Raw genomic sequence first — 15,917 nt, forward strand, 5'->3', positions numbered from 1 at the left:
CAAGAGGGCAAAGGTCACGGGCATGGTCCTAGCAGAGCAAGTACCTGGAGAGGAGAGGAGTGATCAGGCTGAGGGCCTCAGGCTGCCCTCATGGGTCAGCCTCCACCCCGCTCCCCGCCCCCAGGCTCTCTGAGGAACCCCCGGCATTCCACCCCCAGCCCTGCCCAAGCCCCCTCCCCGGCTGCTTCTAAGCGAGGAAAATAGTTCCATCTGGGGAGAATTACTGTTTACATAACCCAAAGGGAAAAGAACGCAAGCAAAATTGAGAATTTTGCCTGAACTAATCTGTAGCTTAACACCCCAGAGCTATCGTCAGTGTCGAGGGGTGGGGGCCCTGGGGAGAGGGCAAGGGGTGGGGACAGATGGAGAAACCTAGACAGACCACAGCGGGGAGGGGGACCTAGAGACCGATGAAGAAGAGCAAAGACAAATAAATAGAGAAAGGGACCGCGGCACGGACAGCAGAGACGGACAGAGAGGAGGCGACCCAAGTCGGAAGGGAAGGGCCAGGTGCAGAGAAGGAACCGTGAGGAGAGAGGACCGAACCTAAGGGGAGGCCGGAAGGCCCAGACAGATCGCGGCTGGACACCCAGAGCCACAGGGAGTTGGGGGTGGGGCGGGAATGGAGTCCCAGGGAGCCTGGGGCCAGGACAGACAGGCAGACAAGACAGACCTGGGGGCTCAGAGACACCCCCAGGGAGCAAGAGGAGAACAGAGGGCCTCGCTGGCCTGGTCGGTGGGGAGGCGGGGAGGGGAAGCAGGGGAGGGGCTTGCGGGGCATCAGAAGCGGGAGGCCAGGCCCCTGGCCCACGAGGATCAGAGCAGAGGCCCTTTCCCACGTGGGGCCCTAACCTTGTTCTCCACACCCAGGGCACGGAGGGGGATTAGCGCCAAACAACCCAGCAGCCCCCTCCGCTGCCACCCACCCCCAGCCTCCACCCAGCCTTAACCCTTTCCCGCCCGGGTGCAAAGCCCAGAGAACTGTGCTAAGGAACCGGAGGGGGTCATGCGGGGACTAGAAGCCTGGGTCACTCTGGAGCTGGAGAGGGGGGCTAGGAAAGCAGATGCCTGAGTCCCCCTGAGAATTCAGGGTGGGAGGACCCTGTCCTTAAATTTCGGAGGACTTCCTGATAATCTCAGCCCTCCCCACTCCCGCCTGCCATCCTAGGCCTCAGGGTCGGGAGAGCGGAACCCCCACATTCTCTACCCACCCTAAGGTCCCCAGATTAGAAAGGGGAACAGATGTGGGGGGTGGCAGGTGCCGGCAAGGGTGGGGGCAGAAAGAGAGGCAGGGCAGGGCCAGATGCCAGGACGTCCGAGGGGGCCTGAAGTCCAGACCCCCGGGATGGCAGAGGCTAGGAAGGACTTAGTGCTGAAAGCCCTCCTCCCCCCATCTTCCCCTTCCAGGGCCGGCAGCCCCTAAGGAGGAACTTCCTCAGGTTTGGGGGCCTTGGAGCCTTTTCTGGGCCCCACTGTCCATGCCCCTGGCTTGCTCCTGGCTGGGAGTCTGTGAGGCATCTGGGGGTGCAGCTGGGGTCACAAACACCCCCAGCCTGATTTCACAGCCTGCAGTGTCCCCACTGCGGTTGCCACGTGCAGAGACAACCTCCCCGGGCCCCGGATTTCGGGCATCACCCTCCGCCCCTCCCAATGAGCCTAGCGCCATTTTGTGCACTTGCGGCCCCTGGCATTTGCCTTGTCCCTTAGCGCCAGCCTCGTTAAGGACCGAGCCCCCATCTCCTACCTCTCCTTTCTTGCCTGGGTGGTTCACGGGGTACCATCTTCTGGCCCTTAGCACCTTGGACAGCCAGGCCGCGAGTCCCCCGGTGTTCCTGGAGGGTCCAGAAGCCGGCCCCTGCCCATCTGGGAACCCAGATGTCCAGCCCTTAGCCCCTACCCCTCTGAGAGCCAGGGCCCAGTCCCACCCCCCTTTAAGGAGCAGAGTCTAGCTCCCACCAGACCCATCGTTAGGCCCCCATGCCTGGGCCGTGAGGGGGTCCATCTGGGACCCAGACTCCTCTTCCCCGGCTTTTTTGCACGCACCCCACCCTTTGCCCCTAATGTTGGCCAAACCTGCATCCAAGAAGAGCGTGTCCCCTGCAGTTAGCTCCTCACGTGTTCTTCCCTCCCGCAGGAGCTTGGCGGCGGCGTGGGCTCTCAGAAGTGAGTGCTGAGTGGCTGTTGTCAGGCCCCAGGCTAGTGGGGGTTCTGGGCGGGAGCTCAGAGCAGAGCCCGCAGAATCCAACACCACCACCGCTCCCCCCCCCACCCCCACCCCCGCCCCAGTCCCCTCACCAACCACAGCCACGCTCTCCCCGCAGGGACCCCAGCCAGCCACGCCACCCAGGACTGTGTGGGACGTGAGGGATGTTGCCCCAGGGGGGCCCGAAACCGGGCAGCCCCGAGCATGCTGGCCCAGGAGGCTCAAGGCAGGTAGGATGGGACAGCGGCCCCATGGGCTTCCCGGGTCTGGGGTCCCCGCTGCACTGACACTCAGACCCCTGCCCCACTGACTCCCCACAGCAGGCAGGCAGGCGTTAGGCCGGCCGGGCTCAGCCCACCACGTGGTGGTGCGGTCCATCGGGAAGGGAAGGGGCTGACCTGCCAGGCGGTGGGACCCCCAGCCAGCATCTCCTCCCTTCTGGACCCTTCTGTCAGCTGTGGGTAAACTGAGCATTAAGGTGAGTCACTTGCCTTTTGGAAGGATCTGGGCGGCCACCGGGAACCCCAAAGAATCGGGCCGCTTTCTAAGACGGTGGGGAAGGAAGTGAGGAGGCAGAATCCCTGGGCCTCCCTTGTCCCACGTTGGAGGGAGAGAGCAGGGACCCCGAGGGGGACAGGGACAGAGCTCAAAGCCAGCGTCCCCATGGCCAGTTTCCTGCGAGGCCTCAACACTTCAGATTTGTCTCTGAAGTTCAGAGTTCGCATTTCATGCCAATGTGCCTGTCAACCATTATGAACCCACTGGTTTTGACTAGAAAAATAACACTTTCCACCCCTTCCCGCTGAGGAGAGCAAGGGTCTCGGGAGCCCAGGGCTTTGCATGCGCTTATTGTGGGGCTGCATGGACCTGACGGGGATATGGCCCCCCCCGCCACTGGTGGGAGCCTGTCCTGGGGGTCGGGAGGCCGCAGCCAGGACAGTCTGTGATTCTGGTTCCAGGGGACCCCCCTGCGCCACCGTGGAGGGGCGAGCCTGGGCCAGAGTCAGGACAGGGACATCGCATTTGAAATTAGGCTGTGGGGAGGAGTTGGCTGCAAGAGAAAGGGGCTAGGAGCGGAGACACCCCCAAATCCGAGGGGGCATACTGGTTCCGGGGACAGGCGGTGTGAGCGACAGGGTAAACTCGTCCACGATCCCCCTGCCTCCACACCCTTGTCAGGTTTACAATCTAGAGGAGAGATCGCTACAGAAAAGTAATAAGCAATTCTGTTCTAGAGAAGAGCCAGAAGGCGAGAGGGGCTTCAGAGCAAAAGCAAGCAGGGAAGTGGGGGCAGGGGCGGGGGTCTGGAGGGGACATTTGGTCTGAGACCTGAAAGTGGTGAGGGCAAGCCACTCGGGCATCATCAAGGCAGGAGCGACCAGGGCAGAGGGAATGGCCAGAGAAAATTCGAGAAGGTTTAGATCTTGCTTTATTTTCCTCCCCTCCCCGGGACAAGAAGTTTCTTAAGCTAATGTGACCTGGAGGAAAGCTTTCTTCCTCACTTTTGTTTTTCACAGCCTGAGCTGCTTGAGGCGATTAGCACCCCTTAAAGGTGCCTTTGTGGGGGGGGGGGGTTGTTGGGGGAAGGGCAGAAGCAGCCAGAGCTGAGAGGAAAGAATTCTCCAAGTTGGGATGGAGACTTTTTTTTTTTTTTTTTTTTTTGGAGGAGTTCCTCAATTACTGGGCACCTTCACCCTCACAGTGCCCCCGAGGGGAGGCAGGACCTCCCTGGGGCACAGCTCTGTGGTGGCTCAGCAGGGTGGGACCCACAGCTCTGGGCTTCCAGAGATCTTTCATCCCTACCTCGGTGGCCCAGAAATAACAGAGGCCCCACGTGGCAGGGCGAGTCGTACTCACGTATAACTGGACGGAGAGTATGCATCTGAGTGCTCTGCCTTAGGAAGCCTCGAAAAATCCATTACAGCAATGGAGAGCACAGATTGCTGAGCCACAGTGCCCGGGGTTCAACTCCACGCGCTCCCTCTTTCCTAGCTGTGTGACCTAAGGCAGGTTTCTTAACCTCTCTGGGCCTTAGCAGCCTCATCTGTTAAATGTGCCTAGCAATGCGCCTTCCTCACAGGAGAGCATGAGGCCTAAATGAGTGAAGACAGGCCCACAGTCTCACTCCTGAACCTCTTTGGACCAGACGTGGTTCAGAACGTGTGCCCGCCCCATGGCGGGGTGCGGGGTGTGGGCAGCATCCCATAATTGAACATTATCTTTTCTCCAGCAGAACACACGGGCATCACATTAAGTCAAGTCTCCAAGTAGCCGCAGGCCAATTCAGGCCACATTTTTGTCCCCAAACGAGTTCAATTCAGATGGGGGTTGGCCACCACTCTTTAGGAAGGTGGCCGGTAAGGAATCGCGGATGGGGCGAATAAGTGCTGGGGCCAGTGCCACAGCCCTGATGCGCTATTTTTCTGAGACTTTCCTGACAAAAAGCCAGGAGAGGGAGCTCTTGAGACTCAAGGACAGAGGGTGGCCTCAGGACAGGCTGCCGGATTCGCAGAGCCCGAGATGAAAACATGGTGTGCCTTATTCGGATGTATTGATCATTTCTAGCCGGTGAGAGCAGAGCATTAAATCAAGTGCAGCCCCCCCCCTTTAGTTTTTAAAAGTAAACTCTGCCCCCAACATGCAGCTCAAACTCACAACCCCGAGATGAAGAGCCGCCTGCTCTACTGACTGAGCCAGCTGAGTGAAGCGTAGGTCCTTAAGAGTGCGGTCCGTGGGCAACCGCACGGGTCACACACCATGGGGGTGGCCCTGCGCGGTGGGTACCTTTGTCCCGAGTGGCTGCATCGTCCCCAGTAGCCCAGGCTCCAGTCTCTGCTCAGCTCACCTGCTCTGGCTTTGGGACCTGGCCGGCGCCGCAAGCTGGCCCCAGGCAGGACCTGAGCTGAGCCGGCAGTGTGGTAAGGATTGGGACAGAGCTGTCACCAGCCCAGGGAGAAGAGGGGCTCATTCTTTGGCAACTAAAGCAGCGGGCAGGGCATTTCTTATACCCCCCCCCCCAGTGGAGGGAGGGTGATGTCCTACTTAGCCCTCCTGTGGAAGAGCCAGCCGACCTCGCTGGGTACCCACATTGAACAAGAGACATTTGAGGAGGGCCCAGGAGTGTTCAGATTTCCCAAAGGGTCAGATTACTAAAGGGAGGAGCCCTGGATTATTGGAGGAGGAGGAGAGCTGAGGCAAGGTCCAGGGAACCCTGCCATTCAAGGGGGCTGGCAGAAGGAGAGACGGGACACCTGGACGGCGGGTGGGACAGAAGGCAGAGTGTGAGGAGTGGGGGTCCTGCCACCCAGCGCTTCCTTCTGCCCACGAGACTCCTGAGCTGCAGCCTCAGGGAAACCACAGGTAGAAGGGAGAGCAGAAAGTGGGTCAGGACGCGTTGGACACCCCTGGCCTTGCTTGGAGGCGTTGAGTGCAGGAACGGATGATTTGGGGGTGAACAAGACTCGGGTGCCCCTAGCCGTCGCTCCTGACTGTCCTCTCTCCTCCCCCCAGCCATCGTGGGATTCCGGGCCACTTGCCCTTCCTCCTCCACCATCTACTTCCTCTTCATCCTCTTGGTGGTGTCCACCGTCTTCCACTCCCATCACCGCCTGGCCCTGGTGCCCACCCCCTGGGCCTACTCAGGCCGCGTGGTCCTCCTCCCCAGACACCTGCCCATGGGGGGCATGTTCACCATCAACGCCAAAGGCCGCCTGGGGAACCAGATGGGGGAGTACGCCACCCTGTACGCCCTGGCCAAGATGAACGGGCGGCCGGCCTTCATCCCGGCCGCGATGCACAGCACGCTGGCCCCCATCTTCCGAATCAGCCTCCCGGTCCTGCACGACACCACGGCCAGCAGGATCCCGTGGCGGAACTACCACCTGAACGACTGGATGGAGGAGCGCCACCGCCGCATCCCGGGGGAGTACGTGCGCCTCACCGGCTACCCCTGCTCCTGGACCTTCTACCACCACCTGCGAGACGAGATCCTGCAGGAGTTCACCTTGCACGACCACGTGCGGGAGGACGCCCAGAAGTTTCTGCGGGGCCTGCAGGCCAAGTGGGCCTGGCGGGCGACCTTCGTGGGGGTCCACGTGCGCCGGGGGGACTACGTGCGCGTCATGCCGCGGGTGTGGAAGGGCGTGGTCGCCGACCGGGGCTACCTGCGCCGGGCCCTGGCCTGGTTCCGGGCCCGCTACCGCTCCCCAGTCTTCGTGATCACCAGCGACGACATGGCCTGGTGTCGGCAGAACATCAACGCCTCCCGGGGGGACGTGGTGTTCGCGGGCAATGGCCTTCAGGGCTCCCCCGCCAGGGACTTTGCGCTGCTCACGCAGTGTAACCACACCATCATGACCATTGGGACGTTCGGGATCTGGGCCGCCTACCTGGCCGGGGGGGACACCGTCTACCTGGCCAATTTCACCCTCCCCGGCTCCCCCTTCCACTGGATCTTCAAGCCCCAGGCGGCCTTCCTGCCCGAGTGGGTGGGCATCGCTGCTGACCTTGGGCAGGCCAGAGAGACTGGCCCCTAGCCCGGTGTGTGGCGTGTCCCTCCCTCGCCCTGGGGCCAACAGGCTGTGCCCCGGAGCTGCAGCACCTGTGTTTGCCTCCAGGTCACGATGCTTCCCAGCTGGGCCACCTCAGACAAGTGACTTAACCTCTCTGGGCCTTAGCGTGCCAACTGCCAAGTGGACCTAATACAGAATTTACCTCCGCAGCTCCTGCAGCAAGTTTATTTAGTGTCTTGGGAACCCGAACCTGAACCCGAACAGGCACGTGGGTGGCGTATCCTGAACTTTCGGGCTACTTTAAGATGGAAACGTATATTTTGCCTTCTCTTCGTCTGTAGCTTCGGGAGCGTGAGTCCAAGTGTTTTGCCCTTGCCTCCTGGGAGGGTTCGGTGAAGCCGTTCCTGTCCTCAAGTCAAGGAGAGCCAAATATCAGGCTTTGGGTTTCATGGGCCTCATCATGAAAGGGAGGGAACCCGGGATTTGAGAGGATGAATCTCGGGGAGGTACCCTCAGTGGGGAGGCGAGGTGCCTGGAAATGGGGGTGGGCGTTGGGGGGGGGCAGGACTCAGGCAGGACTCCACACCACTCGGCCGGCAGCAGCAAAGATGCCCAGAGTCCAACGTCCTAGAAGAGGCGGGCGGACCTCAGGGGGCTCCAGGAAGCACGGCCATGTCAGCAGCCACCTGCAGACGGATGGCCTCACCCTTTGGCACTGCCTATGCCCCCCAGGACCCAGAGCCACTCTGAGAAACCCCCATGTGGACAAGAGTTGGAACAGGGTATCACAGTATGGGTTATCCTGTGTTCAGTGCATTTGGAACTATGGAGATAACCAGTATGTTTTATTGGTGTAGTGCTCCTTTTTGGATATTAAAAAAACCTTTTTTTGTTTTTAAAGATTTTATTTGTTTGTCAGAGTGAGAGAGCACAAGCAGGGAGAGCGGCAGGCAGAGAGCGAGGGAGAAGCAGGCGCCCCACTGAGCAAGGAGCCCGATGCGGGGCTCGATCCCAGGACCCTGGGATCATGACCTGAGCCGAAGGCAGACGCTTAACGACTGAGCCACCCAGGCGCCCCTAAAGATTTTTTTTAATTTATTTATTTGACAGAGAGACAACACAAGTAGGCAGAGCGGCAGGCGGAGGGAAAGGGAGAAGCAGGCTCTCTGCCAAGCAGGGAGCCGGACGTGGGGCTCGATCCCAGGACCCAGGGATCATGACCCGAGCCGAAGGCAGACGCTTAACCGACTGAGCCACCCAGGCGCCCCACGCTCTAAGTGTCTTACTTATCTGAATGCCCATTCCCGGGCATGCTTCTGAGGTAGAGCACCTTTGTTTCCACTTATCAGTAATATTGTATCTCCCCAGAGCCATTTTGACCCCATTTTACTTCCTGAAGTCCCAATGGAATCAGCAAGGTCTGGGCCTGAGGGTAGGGGGGATGCTGGAGAAAGCACCAGAAGGGTCTGGAAGGAAGGGGAGGGGAGGCAGGAGGGAGGTTCTGTGTGAGCTATCCCCAAAGTACTCCAAAATTTAGTACAGTCATATATCAGCTTGTATAGTTTGTGTGGGTCAGGGATTTGGGCGGGGTGTAGCTGGATGGTTCTGCTTGCCTTGTCCGGTGAGGTTGCTGTCAGATGGTGTCCTGGTCCCTCTGAAGGCTCTCCTGGGGCTGGGGTAGGGTGGGGGTTGGGGGCTTAGTTCCCGGGCCCCGTTCGGGAAGAAATTTGTCTCCCCCAACTTCCTCCTCCTGTTAGGACACCAGTCATCAAAGATTGACCCCCACTTAACGCCCTCATTTTACTATAATTGCATCCCTAAAGATCCTGTCTCCAAATAAGGTCATATTCTGGGGTGCTGGGGGTTAGGACCTCCACATAGGCACTTTTGTGGGGACACAAGCGACTCCCAGCCCTCTGCCCTAGAATCAGGCTGGCCTAACTTCCCTTCTGTTTTTCCTTCCTCCTCTCAAGGCCAAGTCCCTCCTCCACAGGGTAATTTACCTGATTCAAGATCTTTTCCTAGGTTCCTTCCCTGTTCTGAAGAACCTCACGTGTGACCTCTGGCCCTCTACCAATTACAACAGTATCAAAGTACAGAAGGGAATGGCCACTGGATCTCACATTTCAATAAAATACTCCCGTGCCTCCCTCCCCACGGCCGCTCCAAGTCTCCCCTCATACCTTCTCTGCCCTGCTCTGGCCGATGGCATCCGCCGTGGACCGAGCGTTCGCATCCCTCCAAAATTCATGTGTTGGGCCTTGAACTCCCCAGTGTGCTGGCAGCTGGAGGTGGGACCTTCGGGAAGTGATTAGGTCGTGCGCAGGGCATGGGGCAAGAAAGATCGAGAAGACCCGTCCTCCCAGCCACTCTCCCGGGGAGGTCCCGACCAGGAAGCGGCCCTGCAGGTGCACAGAGCAGGCGCCGCTGGCATCCTGGAGCTGGGTGGAGTAGCTCACTAAAACCGTATTGCGTTCTGTTTAATCTCAAGGCAAAGGGGACCCAGCTCTGCTCCTGGTGTTTGAAGGGCCTTGTTTGGAAGAGGAAGTGATCATGAAGGCCGAAGCAGAAATTGGCCAGCTGTCAACCATAAATCACACAAAATCAGTCACAAATATTTACTGAGCTCTGCCCTGAACTCCCGGCAGGGGACAGAAAGAAGCCCCGGACGGGAGCCACATAGCTGTGTATTCCACACACACACACCGTGTGTGCCTGTTACGGGCCGAGTTGTGTCCCCCAGAAAGATAGGTGGAAAACCTAACGCCCAGGACCTCAGCGTGTGCCCTTATTTGGACATAGCGTCTTTGCAGGTCAATTAGTTAAGATGAGGTCCTGGTGGGGTAGGGTGGGCCCCGCCTCCCACGTGGCCGGTGACACAGACCCTCGAGGGGTTGGCGCTCTGGGATGACAGGGGCAGAGACGATGGGCTTCCAGCCTCCGGACTGGGAAGGAATAATTTTCTATTGTTTTAAGGCTCGCAGTTTCGTCGTTACAGAAGCCCGGAAGAACTGATAGAGTTTCATGCCTACCTAGTAAATGGCTTGGACAAGCAATGAGCCCCTGCCAAGCTCCTCACTTAGCACATCAGCAGATTAGAGAACAGGCTGCTGTGTTCCTGGTCAGCTAGGGAACCCAGGGGCCACAGCAAGAGGAAGGCACTGGGTGTGAGTCAAGCAGGGTGTGACCTGGTTGAACCTGGGAGGCCGTGGAGGCTATAGGGGCGTGCCACACAGGTGATCCAGCAGTCCCATCCCTGCTCATGATTTGTAAGTCCCCTGAAACCCTCAGAGGCCAGAGAGCTCTTTCCAGAAGAAATGCAGGCTCGTCAACCGGATACCTCTACCTGAATTGAGCCAACCCAGCCAGGGGTCTGGGAGCCTTGGGTCACAACCAGGCATTGAGCCCAACCAGAAATGAACTCCCGGGTGGTACCATCCCTTCTGGCAGCTTGGACTTGAACACAAGGAGCCAGGGAGGTGGGATTTGCTGCATAAGGTTCATTTCTCAGCTCAGCTGATGCCTCCGCTCCCTAAGCCCAACATGGAACACGCTTTGTTTGCACAGTGGCTCAGAGAGGACCCATAGCTCCGTGGCTAAGTGCACACGCTGGGCACAGGCTGAGGCTGCCAGGCTCCCACCTTCACTCGCTGTGTGACCCTGGGCAAGTGACTTCCCCTCTCTGAGGATTAAAACAGGACCCTGCTAAAGAACCACATACTGTATGAAATGTCCAGAAAAGGCAGAGCCATAGGGATAGAAAAAAAGCAGACTGGTGGGTGCCTGGCTAGGGAGTGCTTATGGGTTCAGGCTTGCTTTTTTGGGGGGTGTGTGTGACAATGTTCTTCAGTGATTATAGAGATGAGTGCACACCTCTGCAGCCACTGGTTTCTAAGCCACTGATCTGCAGGCCACTACAAAGAATCCAATTGTATACTTTAACTGATTTGTGTACTTTACATTTTATAGTATGTGAATTCTGTCTCGACCAAACTGTTATAAAAAATGAACCACGCCCGGCACATGGACACACGTCACGAGTGTTGGCTATTATTGCACACAAAGCAAAGGGTGCTGGTAAACATGGGCGCTGGGGCGGGGACCCGTGGTTTTCCACTTGTACTTAAGGGTGTGCTGCTGCAGGTTGAAAGAAAAAAAAAGGGCAGCTTTGAGACCATCAGGGAAATAATAATTTGGGTATTATATGATATTCAGAGATGATTTAATTTTAGGGCTAGTAACAGCATGGTGTTTGCTATACATTTTTAAATATCTTTTTTTTAAGGATTTTATTTATTTATTTGACAGAGAGAAAGAGCACAAGCAGGGGCAATGGCAGGCGGAGGGAGAGGGAGAAGCAGACTCCCCGCTGAGCAGGGAGCCCGATGTGGGGCTCGATCCCAGGACCCTGAGATCATGACTTGAGCCAAAGGCAGAGGCTTAACTGACTGAGCCACCCAGGCGCCCCCATTTTTAAATATTCTTATCGGTAAGAGGAACACACTGAAATGTGTACAGATTGAGCGAAAAGGCAAAGGACAGAACAAGCCGGACTGGCAACAAGTTGAAAATTGAGCAATGGGTGTATGGGGCTTTGTGGTACCAGTTTGTCTACTTTTGTGTGAGCTGTTGAATTCAAATTCCATAGCACATTTTAAAGAAATTCACCAACGTCCCTTTTTGTGCCCAGGGACAAGCTTAGGGGTGGCCTGGCCCCGGTTTCCACCCCAGAGGGCTCCCAGTTCAATGGCAGAGGTTACAAGTAACCTTCATGGGGCGGGGGGGCTGCCCAGAACCCTCACAGGGAGGCTGGAAGCAGGTTTGAAATAGTCCTTTAGTTTACACCAAGTGTCTCCTGTTCGATGCAGAGCCTCTGGATGGCGGGAGATGGGGGGTCTCCAGCATCTCGCCCTCTGCTCTGCAATGTGTGGTCACCGCAAGCACCCCACCCATGTTCCCACATGTGGCCCTGGGCCCCTCTAACCCTGTGGTTAATAAGCAAAAACACTTCCTGGACTCAGATACTCATAAACACTTTTTTTTTTTTTAACCTACATACGGGTCTGGCAAAATGTTCCAGAGTCATGCGGGTGCAGGACAATTCTTTATTAGGTAACAAATCTTCATTCTGGCATCCCCAGCCCTGGTCATGGAATGAGGTAGTAAGTACTGTGTATGATACATACAGCATCCCCCCCCCCAAAAAAAACCACACTATCATATACACACAGAGGCTGGTGGGCAGTGACCAGCTTCACCTACATCTCATGGACATCATCCCGGGAGGTGCAGTTCTGAAAACCCTTCCCTCCCTCCCTCCCTCCCTCCCTCCTTCTCTCCTTCTTCCCACAAATATGTATAGAGCACCTGCCATCTGCCAGGAAACATTCTAGACAGTGGAGACCCAGTAATGAGCAAAGCAGACATGCTTCCTGCTCTCAGGGACCTGTAACCTTAATGGGAGGTGTTTTAGTTAGCTAATGCTGTGTAACAAGCCACCCCAGAGTGTAATGGCTCTAAGCACAGAATTGATGACTTCTCACAATTATGTGGATTGACTGGGTGGTTCTTGACTCTGTGTGGTTGGGAGGTCTCTCACGCAGCTACACTCAGCACGGAGCTTGGTTGGTACAGTCAGGCATCCTCCGTGTGGCCTCTCTCCTCCTGCAGGACAGACTTCACTTCCTCTGAGCACGTTGGTTGGACTCCAAGAAGACATGGACAGGGTTCATGGAGATATAACAAGTGTTTGAGTGTTTGAGCGGGACCTTGTGTAGGGTTTCGTTTTATTACACTCGGCAGATAGTGCAATTTTTTTTTTTTTTTTTTTTTTTTACAAATTGAAGGATTGTGGCAACCCTGCATCAGGCAAGTCTATAGGCACCAATTTTCCAACAGCATTTGCTCACTAGCTGTCTCTGTGTCACATTTTGGTAATTCTTGCGATATTTCAAACTTTTTCGTTATTATTATATTTCTGTTGGTGATCTGTGATCAGTAATTACAGCTCACTAAAAGCTCAATGGTTAGCATTTTTTTTTAAACATTTTATTTATTTATTTGACAGAGAAAGACACAGCAAGAGAGGGAACACAAGCAGGGGGAGTAGGGGAAGGAGAAAAAGGCCTCCTGCCTAGCAGGGAGCCCGATGTGGGGCTTCATCCCAGGACCCTGGGATCATGACCTGAGCCCAAGGCGGACGCTTAATGGCTGAGCCACCCAGGCGCCCCAATGGTTAGCATTTTTTAGCAGTAAAGCATTTTTTAATTAAGGTCAGTAACTTTCTGTATATATAAAGATTTTATTTATTTTTTTTTTTGAGAGACTGAGCATGAGCAGGGGAGAGGGGCAGAGGGAGAGGGAGAAGCAGACTCCCTGCTGAGCAGGGAGCCCAATGTGGAGCTCGATCCCAGAACTCCAGGATCATGACCTGAGCTGAAGGCAGCCACTTAACCAACTGAGCCACCCAGGCGCCCTAGGTGAGTAACTGGTTTTTAGACTACAGCAGCGTGTAAACATAACCCCCTCTTTTTATTTTTTTTTAAGATTTTTATTTATTTATTTGTCAGAGAGAGAGAGTACAAGCAGGGGGAGCAGTAGAGGGAGAGGGAGAAGCAAGCTCCCCACTGAGCAAGGAGCCCGATGTGGGACTCGATCCCAGGACCCTGGGATCATGACCTGAGCCGAAGGCAGACACTTAACGACTGAGCCAGGCAGGCGTCCCACTCCTCCCCCCCCCCCCCCCCCCGCTTTTTAAAGTAATCTCTATGCCTGACTTTGGGCTTGAACTCATGACACCGAGATCAAGAATCAAACCCTTCACCGAGCCAGCCAGGCACCCCTAAACATAACTTTTATATGCACTGAGAAACCAAAAAATTCATTTGACTCACTTTATCAAGATACCTGCTTTTTGTTTTTGTTTTTTTAAAGATTTTGTTTATTTATTTGAGAGAGAGTGAGAGAGAGCATGAGAGGGGAGAGGGTCAGAGGGGATTGTCAACGTGGATGGCTGAGCTGGGAGCCCGATGAGGGGCTCGATCCCAGAACTCCAGGATCATGACCTGAACTGAAGGCAGTCCCTTAACCAACTGAATCACCCAGGTGCCCTATTTTTATTTTTTTAAGATTTATTTATTGGAGAGAGAGAATGCTTGTGCGTGTGAGTGGGAGAGGGGCAGATGGAGAGGAAGAGAATCTCAAGCAGACTCCCCTCTGAGAACAGACCCCAACATGGGCTCAATCCCAGGACCCCAAGATGACGACCTGAGCCGAAATCAAGAATCAGACGCTCAAACAACTGCGCCACGTAGGCGCCCCACAATATTGACTTTATGGTGATGGTCCAGAACCCGACCGCCAGTATGTCCGAGGTGTGCCCTCTGATCAGAAGCACCAAGGATGAAGATAGACCCAAAGCAGTGTGTGTTGGAGTCAGCACATACCAAGAGAGGGAGGGGGGGGGAGAGAGAGAGAGAGAGAGAGAGAGAGAGAGAGAGAGAGAGAGACAGCCAATGGTTAAGTTTCCAGGCTGGTTTTTAAGCACAGGCATTACCTAGAATTAAAATGTATCACAAGTTGGGGCGCCTGGGTGGCTCAGTCGTTAAGCGTCTGCCTTCGGCTCAGGTCATGGTCCCAGGGTCCTGGGATGGAGCCCTACCTCCGGCTCCCTGCCCAGCGGGAAGCCTGCTTCTCCCTCTCCCACTCCCCCTGCTTGTGTTCCCTCTCTCACTGTGTCTCTCTCTGTCAAATAAATAAATAAAATCTTTAAAAAAAATAAAATGTATCACAAGTCAATACATTATATCAAACCAAAGGCAAAGAAGGCTCAAAATTCCTCATACCCTATTTTATTACAGTCCACTACTGCTATCTCTTGATGTTATCTACTGTATCTGTTTACTGGGTATTATTTATCAGTGTTCTGTGCATCTCTTTCCAATTTGGTGTGATGTCTGTGTTGGTTGCTTGAAATTGGCTGGGGGGTGGGGTGGGGTGGGGTCTTTATACCACGGAAATTGGCAAATGCCACTAAGCAGGGATCCCCCCGCCCCCGCAATGGAGCTGGTTGTTAAGCTTTTCCCAGCCACTGGTCCTGCTGAAGGGGTAGATCAGCAGTCCTCAGATGGGGAGTACTGTCCCAGGTGGGGGGCATTCTGGGCATCCGTGGGGCATTTTTAGTTGTCACAGTGGTTGTCCAATGTTACCGCAGCATTTAGTGACTGAGGACCAAGGCTGCTAAACATTACATAGGACAGATGTGTCCCGCATCCCTGTGACTTTTGGATATCCAGTCAGACATCCATATAGGTTAAAAAAAAAAAATCCGTTTATACATTTCTGAGCCCAGGATCTGCTTTGAGCATATTATAAGTCTTCCTTTGCTTCTTTTTTTCTTTTTTTCCAGTGTTGGGGAAACCGGGTCATAGGGTCCTGTAGACTGTCCCACATTCTGGACTTGGCTCCTGGCACCCTCATGGTGTCCATTCACCGGCAACTTTATCCTCCTGTTTTCTGAAAGCTGGTGATCACACTGTGAGGCTTGATCAGATTCAGATTCTTTTTTTTTTTTTTTTTTTTTTTGCAGTGAAGCAGTTGAGTGTGAGATTTAGAGACGGTGCAGCAAGCTTCCTGTCGCCTCACTGAGGGGCGGGGGGGTGGGGCTGCTCGTCCCTCTTTCAGGGTTAGGAATGTTGGGGGCTCTGGAGGTGCCCGCCTCATCCCTCCCCTGCAAAATTCCTCATCGATCCTTGCATTTGAGTTTTGGCAGCGGTAGACCCGCATAGCCTGGCCGGCTGACGTACTATTAGGGGATTCTCGTTTTTTGAAAGAAGGGCAAGGGAGAAGAGTTGGTATTGGCCAGGTGTTTTCCAAGATTCTGGCCTGCCTGGTTTCGAATTCTAGCTTCTCTGCCTAGCTGTGTGACCCTGAGCAAGTTACCCGTCTGTGCCTCGGTATCCCCCTCTGTACCGTAGCGCTGCTGAGAGGGTCGACCTCACCGAATTGTGAGGATGGAATGATGTTCACAGACTACGTAAATGCTACCGGTGTTGCCAAAATAAGTAAGAGCAGGACCCTGAGAGGACGGAATCTAGAAGAGCCTGGCCCCGCGGGACTCGGTCCTCCTCCTCCTCCTCCTCCTCCTCTCGTCGGGCTTCCTGACCACCTTCCCAGCAGTCACGTGGGGAGGGAGGAGCGGGGAG

The 15,917-nt window shown here is 55.4% G+C and overlaps 1 protein-coding gene across 5 annotated transcripts in view; it reads left to right on the top strand.

Annotated features, from left to right (window-relative positions):
* LOC113936331 (galactoside alpha-(1,2)-fucosyltransferase 2-like) overlaps nucleotides 1-7,592 on the top strand; it is a 28,806-nt gene extending 21,214 nt beyond the window's left edge. For all 5 annotated transcript variants that reach the window (XM_035724840.1, XM_035724842.1, XM_035724841.1 and 2 more), the window contains 2 exons: nucleotides 2,322-2,433; nucleotides 5,714-7,592. In XM_035724840.1, the coding sequence (XP_035580733.1) occupies nucleotides 2,322-2,433; nucleotides 5,714-6,738 (1,137 nt within the window). In that variant the 3' untranslated portion in view covers nucleotides 6,739-7,592. The remainder of the gene's footprint in view (nucleotides 1-2,321; nucleotides 2,434-5,713) is intronic.
* Nucleotides 7,593-15,917: the final 8,325 nt, after the last annotated feature.

This window comes from Zalophus californianus, chromosome 17 (genome assembly GCF_009762305.2).
Source record: "Zalophus californianus isolate mZalCal1 chromosome 17, mZalCal1.pri.v2, whole genome shotgun sequence".
Classification (NCBI taxonomy): Eukaryota; Metazoa; Chordata; class Mammalia; order Carnivora; family Otariidae; genus Zalophus; species Zalophus californianus.